At 42.8% G+C, this 11,190-nt stretch overlaps 1 protein-coding gene across 1 annotated transcript; it reads right to left on the reverse strand.

Moving 5' to 3' along the window:
- Positions 1-494: 494 nt before the first annotated feature.
- LOC105699943 (CD9 antigen) lies at positions 495-4,216 on the reverse strand. Its single transcript, XM_012425396.1, has 3 exons — positions 3,866-4,216; positions 1,575-1,847; positions 495-924 (listed from the first exon to the last, which is right to left on the reverse strand). Exons 1-3 carry the CDS (start codon positions 4,214-4,216, stop codon positions 772-774), a joined length of 777 nt encoding a protein of 258 aa, XP_012280819.1. The 3' UTR covers positions 495-771.
- Positions 4,217-11,190: the final 6,974 nt, after the last annotated feature.

An 11,190-nucleotide genomic window follows, 5' to 3' on the forward strand; every position in this document is an offset into this window, starting at 1 on the left:
TGCGCCCAATTTGGAGAAATGTTTTGTAAATAATTTGACACTTCGGAGGCCACTTTCATATCACCTTAAAAATCTGTCTTGTTATTTGTTTTAGGTAAACCCGTTAATTCAATATATGTTGCTTACCACCAAATGTATTTTTGATAGTATGTTGTATACCATTAGTTACCACTCATTTAATTTCCAGATATTGTAACCGAACAAAATAAAAATGAAATCGTGCTATTCTACAGTGGACAAAACCCTGTGTCTAAAAAATTAAGTTGCTTACAAAAAACGATTCTGAAAAATGATTCCTTGGGCGTCTAGAACTGTACCTCCTTAAATGCTTTATAAAACAGAGAAATTTAAGGATACTAGAATTCTGAACAAGTTCTTCATAATAATGTCTATTAGAATTCGCGCGCTGTAATGCTATCGCTGATGAGTAATGGATGCATGTCGTCTTGTTATATATTATGGGCAATGTTTTAGAATGTATAACGCGTTTTTCATAAATGTAGTATATACTTTATAAGCTCATTTCCTTTTTATGTAGATTGTTCCATACCCGAACATAATTTAGTCATTTATGTAAGGGATATGTACCGAATAAGCAATAATCCTCTTCCAGCTTATCAACGGTAAATGGTACGATTCGTGACATTCGACAAATCTTGGCACGAGATTGAATTTATACATTAGTTTGTAAAACTTCCCAGCCTCCGTACAGTAGAGGTTCTGATTGAACTTAAATTAAAGGAAGTTGGCACGTATGAGCCAGTTTGTGATTTATGCTTTGTATCCGTCCGAACTGCCGATTGCACAACAAAGGATTAACGAGAAAATTAATCCGAGAAGCTCTAAGATACCAACACCCAGAGTTACGCCGAGGACGATATTACTCTGACTTTTCAGGGCATCCACCAGTTTGTCCATGCAGCCCTGAAAAGGTCAAGTACATTCATTAGGATCTATTCGTTTGAACATTTTTTTTTCTTTTCATTGTATTGCACTGACTACCTCTCAAATGGAAACTGCATTTTTACGTTAAACATGCAGATTTAATATATTATGTTAATATTATACTTTGTCGTTAACTATTTACATTAAATGTAATAGGATATAAATGTACACTTGTCCAAGAATTTGCCAGCCAGCTTTGTTTCTGCCAGCTATTGACTGTTTCTCAAACTTAATAATGATAATTATGGATACCAACTATATAAAACGTTACTTCAAAGTTGCAAAACCTTATATTTTATAACACGTAATAACACTTTTGTTCTTATAAAATAAAAACACCAATAGTAAATAAATTGTTCTCTAACGAACAAAGCAATTGGACAACGATATTTCCTCAGTAATCAAAATAAGATTGGAAAATACATGTTCAATGAGGATTAGATAAAATAGAATTACGAGTTTATAAAATCTAGGTTTACGATATTTAGTTCAGTTTGTAATGAATAGAATAATTCCAAGGCCAGATATTAGATGGCAATTTTTAAAAATAAATAAAATAATATCTCAAACAGCAATATTGAAAATAATATAAACCTATCGATAAGTAGGACAAGTCGAAATTACAATACCTCTGAGTAAATCACAGGATTAACGATGTCGCCAAACTTAATATCACGAGCGACATTGCAAGCCACGCTGGTTCTATCCTTGCAGCAGGATTCAGGAACTCGATAAATATTACTGGAGTCAGGAGTTACAGATAAACTTAGTGGACCTGAAGAATCTTTACGAGCGTATTTACTCCCAGCCCAATCTGCAGGTCCAATAGCTCCACAACATCCGAGTCCAGATTGAAATGCGTCGACCGTTTGTGTTCGGTACTCGATTTCGCCATACTCGTTCTAAAATATGCAAATATCTCTTGAATAAGTCGATTCCTTCAATAAATATCACCACAATTACTTGAATGCACGTTTTATTCGAATAGCAATGTTTCTTTTTAATATTTGTTGGTAATTCGTGAAACAGAAAGTCAATATGATACATTAAGGTTATACGTACTTCAGAAGCGGTGTATCAATTAACGGTATACTTTCTAATTTACCACAGTATCGCTTTAGGTAACTACGTGAAACCATGTGTGTTTTACAACGGAATTTTATGGTGTTTGATATACATGGATTTCGATGAGCTAAATTCAGCGATAATATTAGTTTTTGGCGCAACTGACATTTTCAAGGTGAAAACCGCGAGTTGTCCATCATTTTTATACCTTTTTTAGGGTAAACAAGGCCAATCCCAATCACCATAATATATACAGAATTACAAGGATTATTTCAGTCGAGACAAAGGAGTGTATGCACTGACACGTCCTCTTTCGCCTGCACACTTGATCTTGCAATCTGAAGAAAGCGTTCGTTAGTGATACATGCATATGTTTCACAAGACGCTGATATAATATCACACACACTTCTTATGTAAAAGATAAGTATGATAAAAAGTGGTTTAATTAGTGTTTATATTATTGTACAGTTATGTCATCTTGTTAGTTTTAAATATAGTAAACTACATTCGTTTTTAGTAAGAATGTCTCAGTCCTAAATGAAATTAAAAATACTCTGTCATTGACGTACGTTTGCGGGCAATCTCGGCCGCATGACTGGAAGAAGAGAGAAGAGAATCGTAATAGTTACGATTCGTCGTAATAATTACGATTACGAAGTTACGTAATTCTTATAGTTCTAATCGCTATTAAAACCATAGTGACTATTGCTATTCTCTTCTCTGATGTCAGAATTTTCATTCACATGCTCTCTGATAGTCTTTTATAAATATAGATGCCGAAATATCAATTCACCATGAAAACAACAAACTGTGGTATAAGTACCCAACACCTGTGGAATAGGCACACCAGATGGATATGTGCGAAACATTGCTTGAAATTTCACTGACCGGTATTGTCTTCATCGTGGCCAGTATTAGCAGCATATGTCGGCAATATTAGTCAAATCGTTCTTTTTTTCAATTACTCAAATCCACTAACACGAATTTATCAAAGTAATTGTTTTGAGTCATGAAGAATGAGTGTTTGTTATTTGATTAAAAAAATTAAGCTGTTATTGATATTTTTTATTTTATTGCCTTGATTACCCCTTTGAGTGCTATAGGCGCACATATGCGTCCGACGTTTGGTCGAACATCGCTAGCACGCCCTGACTAAATTCGCCCATACGCCGAAAGTACTTAGCACCCAAAGGGTTAATGAGAAAAAAGACTTTATAACCTAACCTAAATTGAATTTGAATTTACTGAGAAATAACGCATTCGTCTAGAGCATACTAAAAGCCACTCTCATAGTCAATTATGTTTTTGTAATTCAGGAATGTATCACAATTTTCTCGAAAAATTACGATTTTATGAAAAAGAAAGTATATAATAAAAGACATATTTTTTCAAAAGTTACAATTTTTATCTGAAATTATTTCCTCAAGAATCAATATTAAATCAAATAATGTAAAAACCGGCGACAAAATTATGAAAACCTGGCCATTTTCACTCTAACAATGTCATTTGCGCAACAATTGAATAACACCACTGAATTCAGCACATTGAGCTGCGCCGATACATGTAAGTTTCGTGATATTTTCGGCACGAGGCGTTTTCGGCAGAAGAGTTAACGAAAATGTATATTGACTTCATATAAATAACTTATCATAAGCAATTTTGGTAAAAATTGCTGATTAATTTTAACGATTAATATTTAAAGAAATTTTAAAGTATATAAGATTTCAAAAATGAATGCTCGTCTACTAGAAGTGGCGTATAGGGTATTAGGACCCACGTACATTAACGTTAAACATAGAATTGAATAAGCGTTAGATCTAATCGTAAAAAATGTATAAACTGAAACAATCGCTACCTTGACAGTATTGACGACAGAAGATCTGACCAACTCTTCTAAACGGTCGCTGTTCGCGAACAGCCAGGCTCCAGCGGCAATTTGGGCCACAATTACAACTAGTAGACAACTAAAGAATCCGATTAACATGCACTGAGATGCTCTAAATGCTCCACAGCATCCCAAGAAAGCCACAATGAGCATTAATGCCCCAGATGTCAACAGGATATAAAGCCCAGCATTGAAGTTTTGTTGCTCTTGGGCTAGGGACACAAGAAACGTTGGATCCGTCAACATCCAAATTGCCAGAACGACGGTTGTTAAGCCAACAGCCTGAAAATGTTCAGAAAAATACGGTCTAATTAGCACCATAAACTTATTAATTTTATCATCGGGCAGATTTCGACAAATTTCTCGGAATTACAAGGAAAATTAGTGAATTCAGAAGTAATGATAAAGATAATGTGTAGTATACCTAGGTGAATAGCAGACATTTTACAATGTAAAATAAATCATAAAAAGCGAGAAATTTTGATGATATTACTACATGTTTTAACCTTAGAAGTCATGAATGGGGTATATACCCACTCCAGTAGGTTTTGGAACTTTACTACTAAGCTGACAATTTTTTTCTTCAGTCTTTAAATGAAGTTTGTATCAATTAAATTTAACCATTTATCTCCTGTGACGTGGCAAAATTCTGCCGTCACAATTAGGGGCGGTAGCGGTGAGTACCGAATTTTGACATTATTTAATTTCAATATCGGTTGGCGACACTCGGAGCCATCTTGGGCAATCATTAATTGTAAGTATGTGTTGTAGAAATTTGTTAGTATACGATTTGTTATTTAGTAAGTATCGTAAATGGGTCTGATATTGCGGGTTATTACCACGGTCGGTACGAGTCGAGGAGGAAAAATCGGGATCTCAATTATCGCGCCGCGATACCCACCGGGACATCTAACGCGCGCACTGTCAATTGACGGCGCTTGGCAGCTTGACGGCGTTCGACGGAAGGGCGGGAGAGGGGTTTCCGAAATTCGGAGGTCCTGACTAGCCGCGGAGCTCATTGTCCAGGATACTCCGAGTGTCGCCGGTACTGCCGATAACCGCTCTTCTCCCGTGGCCGCTGACGCCCTGCTCTCGTCCCGTGGTTGGATTGCCACTGACTTGGTGAGCAAACCCACGATGGGGTTTAGTAAAGATTCGTTTCCGCTCCAAATTTGATTAAATGGTAACTTGTATTCTCCTTGACACGCGACCCCTCGTCCGCCATGTTTCGGTCGCGTGCGCCGGAAACATCGTCATTAGAAAATCGGTGATTTCGTCGTGGTGAGTTCTCGCGCGAAATATGTGTGTCCCGTGAGCGTGATCCCGCGGTTTTTGAGTATGAATCGTCGCTCCCGGAGCCGGAATTGGCGGGCCGAGGACCGAGCTTTTAAGTAGGACTCGTCGCTCCTGGAGCCGGAATTGGCGGGCCGTGGACCGAGCGGAGTCCGAGCGGGCGTTGTGCCCTGGAGGGCTGGCGTTGCCGCCCGTCCCGTGGAACCATGAGGTTCCCGTCTTAAAGTAGCGTGCCGGCGGGATCCAGAAGTCCGATGGCTTGCGTACCGTATGTAGTGTTTCCGAACGGTGATCGCGAGAGAGCGAATAAAGAACTACCGTGCCGTCTCACTAAACATTTGGTTATCGTGTCCTTTATTTTTACGGTCAGTCCTCCCAGTACCCTTCACGTTGTAGGGACCTCGAACGGGGGTTCGCCTCTACCGTGCCGCGGAAAGTCGCGAGGACTTCCACGGGGCTGAGTAGCCGGTGATCGGGGCCGTTTCTCGCCCCGCGATGTCGGCCTTGCCCTTGCCGAGAATCCGCGGGCCGCGGCGCGCTTCTCGCGTCTGGCGCCCTAATACAAATAAAAACGGCCCTGCGGCTGTCGGGCAAACTCCCTCCGGCCGATCTCGCAGAGAGGCGATCCACCTGCGGATCCCGATCTTTCCCCCCGTTTGCCAGCGCGCCCCGGGTAAAGGAAAACGCGTTGCACTCCTTATTAAAAAACAAAGAGATTCGCCTATTAACATTTCCTTTGACTACTGATAGGAAACATTTTGTGAACAAAAACTGAACGGAATGGATATCTTAGTCATCAGTTAGAGCGAAAACAAAATGATACCCGAGATCTAGGATAAAAACGTACTGATTCCTCGTACCCACCTCAAAAATATTTAAAATATAAATGATCTCTTCTTAAACAAGTCCGTGGCACATGTGACGTTATTTTTGAGTTTACTGCAAAACTAAACAACTGAAGGTTCTCAAATAATCCTGGCAATTAACCTTCCGACGCTCTGGCCGCGTAACAAATGAATAAATTCTGCAAATTAATCTTCGCCTCGTTACCGCTCAAACCTGCAGCAAAAATTTGGGTGCCAGGCCCTCCAAAGGACCAATCCGGGACCCGAACTGCACGGGCCAAATCCGATTTATTTGAAATAATAGAGCATTTAACAGAAACTTCAAAAAAGGGTAACAGGCGGACCCACGATCCGGGACTGGGTTGGGTGACGGAACGCGCGCTACCGCTCGAAAAGTCGATGTGCACGAAAGAGAAAAGGCGGGTCTTAAGCCGCCCAAAATCCAAGAAAGATATGCGAGAATAATTTCGACTTTACCTTCGGGCTCTACTACGGAACGAAAATATTAAGGCAGCTGATCGGAGTTACGAAATGCATCTGTTACGTAGACACTACATACGAAATAATCGCGACCCGATAAATCGGAAGGTAGCCATGGAATTCCATAAATTAGCACGCGATTTTGCCATACGCTTGCGAAATGAGGTACCACTCGACCTGACTAAGATCGCGCCACCGACCCAAGTAGACCAGGTCGCGATCAACCGGGCCCAAGTGCATCCTGGTGACGCTGCAACATATCCTCCACCCCTGCAAACACCGCCCTCGTCTAAACCATGGAATCCCCACCAATTGGAGCGCCGTCCCAAATGCGCCGATAAAAACCAACAACCGTCCAGTTAATGGGCAGTTAGTCGCAGTCAGTTAGAAGAAATGTCAGACTCACACCGAGTCTCACGGACCCATCATCGTCATCGACCACGAGCTTGGAGTCTTTGGTTCTCGACTCTCAGTTCCTAGCGAGTTTAAGACCGAAACCATCGAATTCGGAGGATCACCTGCACCCCGAGCTACAGTCGTGCTGCTCGGTACTCCAGCGATCCAAGAGCATCAATCCAGGAAGGGACGGCGGCACTAGTACATCCATTGGACGGGAGGCTCCGAGGAGACCTCTAACCCTAGGGCACGTCACGGCAGAACGCGTTCACGCGCAGTCATCCGGTTGATCGATCTAAGGAGGACGTCACCGAATTGGGCCGCTGATCCAAGCCAGGTACAGGCCCTTTCGCAAGCTCGGGTCACCTTCATCTTTAATCCTAACCTCATTTTTCATCGTAACTAAAACCACCCGAATTCCATGCCTAGCTCCGGTTAACCGGATAGATTAAGTCTTTTGTATCTCCAAAACATTTCAATATCTTGCTTCGCGCTAGAGTCACGCGAACCTCACAAATTCAGAATGCAAAAAGTGCCATGTTAGCAGATTAGGCGTCCAGTGACCTACTGCCACTGACCGCCTTATCGCGTCACCCGAAGCTCCGCAACGCGGAACGAAATCGAATCGTATAAATTAAACGCGAGCACCCTCGAGGACCCTCAAAATTTGTAGAAACCCCATCTGACAGAAAGACAAATATATACATCCTCATCAATTTATTGATAACCTCCATTTATTGGGCCCTCCTTAGCTCCCCATTCCTATAAATCCCACCAAAGGATTTGGTCTAGCCGCTCGGGCCATCTCCTCACAATAATATCTGATCATTACGTGGACGTTCAAGGTAAGACCTTATTAGGCAAAACCCGAACATTCCCCTCGGCCTCGCATCCCCTCGGCCGCCACGTAACACATCCCAACACATTAAATTATACGCGAAGAATATACGGGATCGTGCGCATGCAAATATCTACACGCAATTAAATCAAATCGAACAAATTAAACACGAACTATATTGGCAAAGAAAATATTCAGTGGTTTATAAATTACAGGTACGCAATAAAAAATTAGGGGTTTCGGCGATTATTGATTAAACTCATTTAGGGCAGCAATACAAAAAAAAAAAAAGGAAAGGAAAGAAAAAGCGCAAGACAGGGCGCAATCCAGAATATTATCAGCGCAGACAGGCTACGCGACATACGCAAATGTTTCGGGCATAATCAGATTCAATCATTTTTCTCGGATAGGAAATAATTACAGTTCTACTATTTTATAAAATCTGAATGTAATTAATTTCTACGATTTCGAATTGACATACGGACAATTGATGATAGGCAGGGTTTTCGCTACAAAAATTTCCAACTCATCGTACCCGTTTCATAAATCGATGGCCTAATAAAATATTCAAGAAGACCTTCGCCCTAAGCTACTGAAGGCAGTATTAGCATTCCTAAATCACACTTTATTCCTTGATTTGAGTTCAAAGCAGCAAGAAAATATTAAATTCCAAATAGGGGTTTCGCACATCGCAAAAGAGACGGGATTCGATTTACAACAGTGATCGTATTGTGCAAAAAGGAATTACTTTCGAATGGTTCGCACATCGCGAAAACGGAACTTTTACGTGCCGACCATGCAAGACAACATTCTTGCTTTCGGATCGACACGGCTTCCTGGTCCGATCGAGAAGAGGCACTAATGCTATAATTTCAAAAAGCCAAGGCTGCTCACATGAGACTTTGGCCGAAAGAAAATAAAATTAGGCCACTCACATGAGACTTCGACCGAAAGATAATGAAAACAGAGCGCTCACACGAGACTTGGTCGAAAGAAAACTAGAACGCGGAAAGGCAGACCGCTTGGCGCGTGGCCTGACGATGGCATACCTAGCGGGAAAACGCGAAACGAGACAAAATTTTAAACCAAAAATTCGACTCAAAAGGTTATAACCGTAGGCCGGTGGCGCCCTGTACACCACGGTCTACGTTCGGTTCTCTTCCCGAGACAGTAGCCGCTCGGAGCGTTCGACGTGCGCGGTTAGAGCCCGGGTGGAGTAACTTAACACGTTGAGTGCCACGCGGTTTTTGACGACTTCCCATTCAGGCCACGCGCTCTGCGGACGGTTCAGTTGTCAGTCACCGATGACTGACGCGGCCTGAACGGAAAGTTCAGTGTCAGTCACCGGTGACTGACATGGCACTCAACGTGTTAATCGATGCGCAACAGTAACAAAACTTTATTGAAAGGGTTGTACCCCGGACAGCTCTGCCGCCGAAATCTCCGTTGTGGGGCTACAAAAGAGAAGACGAATTCGTACTTTAGTATTGAGTCCTCATTCCACAAGTGGAATGACGTTTTGAAACGGGGTGCTATTCGATCTAATATATATGCAATGATTTCTATTCTGTCTCGATCAAAATCCGTCTCGCTTTCGCTCGTTTCGTTTTGTCGTGATTTGAATCTCGCGACCGTGCTGAACCGAGGTCTCGTCCTGTGGTTCTGTTTTGAGAAACTTCGGATTCGACAGTTTTAGTTTGGTAGTTACACGTGAACCATAGCACACAAATACTTAACTTGTATTGATACCAGATTATACAGTGTGACGAATGGAATGGACGAGGGGGGATAGGTTCCGGGCCAACAGCGCCCGGACGATGGCTCGTCGCCTTCGCTCGATTGTCTAGGCGGATCCGTTTGAGCCACTCAAAAATTTTCCGGTTTCGGGAACGAGACACGACGTTGTGCGCCAGGCCTCCCCAGAGGCCAAAGAAACAAACTCTCAACTCTCGAGAATCTCAACTCGACAATCTGAAAAATGCAAAACTCGACAATCTCAAACAAACTCAAAAGGTTAGGCTCAAACGATCTCCGCCTTGACGATCGTCGCGGCGCGGCCGGCTAGCACAGAGCGGCTGCCCGTCGGGCCCCGGCGCGCCGAGATGCTCGCGGCGGCCAAAATTTTCCCCTCCGGGGGATCCTGGCTCATCCGGAGCAGATCATGGGACAGGCCCCGGGTCCTCCGGTGAGGATGGGGTCGGGCTCCTGGCGCGGAAGTCGTTGCTCCTTTCCGGTACACGGCATCCCCTCCTCCCCTCGTCGGTGGTAGCCAGGGTCTTCTCGGGAGCTCCCGCCTCCTGATCCGGCTTCTGGTCTGGGAGCTGCAGCGGGCGACCATACCCGAGCCGCCAAAGCCCGTCTACGGCCCGCCCCCGCAGGCAAGACCACCAAGGGGTATAGCGGGGCCAACTCGACCCTCCGAGTGAGCCTGACGGACTGGCCGTGGCACCGTGATCGGTGTTTCCAGACGTGGACATGTTCCTCGTGGCTTCCTCGACAGTTTCGTTCTTGAAGCCGGGGCGACGAGCAGTAGCGCGTGCGCACGACCTCCGAGAGGTTGCCGGTGTTTACACTCCGGCCTAACGATCAGAGTCTCGCTACGCGTTATAGAAATTTGGCGAAGTCTCGAACACCTCGCCAAATATTCATTCCGAATATTCCTGCGAGTGCTCGAGAGCACGCCCGAGAACTCAGAAAATAAAAGCATGATTTCTTTACAGAGAATTGGAAGAGTTCCCGTGGATCGCTAAATTAACCTGTAATACAAGACGCTACTACAAGTACAATAATTAACCGTAGGTCCGCTTTCCCTCTCCCCCGGGTCGATGGCCGTCGGACCTTGGACCCTATAAAAACACGAAAATGCAAGCCTCGATCGAATTTTGGGGTCGTCGTGGCGTGGCAAAAATTTATCACGTCACAACAGTTAATCTATAACTTTCTATTGATAGTAAATTGATTGAACATTGACACTTGCAGTTTGATGCTTTACTAGTATTGATCCATTAATGTTAATAAATGAGACATCATATAATGATTATTTAAGATGATATATCACTAGTGTCATGTTAGATTATTGATAAAATAATAATGCATGTAACAAATAAATCAAATTCTTTCGTACAATCAAAGAGAAATTTCGTAATTAACTGCAATCAATGTAAAGGGGCTTTATTCTTAAAGACTGTATAAACTTGTCATCAATGTAGATCTGATGGACTTCGATATTCAAGCATTCATACATTGTGTGTGTATAACTCAATACAAATTATAAAAAGATGTGAAATCTCCACAAAATACCTTCGGTATAAAAAAAATATGAGCCAGATATATCCTATCGGAAAAATCCATTTTGCAAAGTCGTGTCCATTGCGACGATATTTCCCATCTCCAGTCGGCGAATCGTCACGTGCTCCGGATCCCGCATGCGAGAGGGGTCAATT

This window comes from Orussus abietinus, unplaced genomic scaffold, assembly GCF_000612105.2.
Source record: "Orussus abietinus isolate OABI.00-Male unplaced genomic scaffold, Oabi_2.0 scaffold505, whole genome shotgun sequence".
In the NCBI taxonomy this organism is placed as follows: Eukaryota; Metazoa; Arthropoda; class Insecta; order Hymenoptera; family Orussidae; genus Orussus; species Orussus abietinus.

Excerpts from the sequence above, each read along its gene's own strand:
- LOC105699943 (XM_012425396.1), bottom strand. The coding sequence starts at position 4,216 with ATGGTGCTAATTAGACCGTATTTTTCTGAACATTTTCAGGCTGTTGGC. Across the intron at positions 1,848-3,865 it reads CTGTCGTCAATACTGTCAAG|AACGAGTATGGCGAAATCGA; the intron begins GTAGCGATTGTT and ends TGCATATTTTAG. Across the intron at positions 925-1,574 it reads ATCCTGTGATTTACTCAGAG|GGCTGCATGGACAAACTGGT; the intron begins GTATTGTAATTT and ends TGACCTTTTCAG.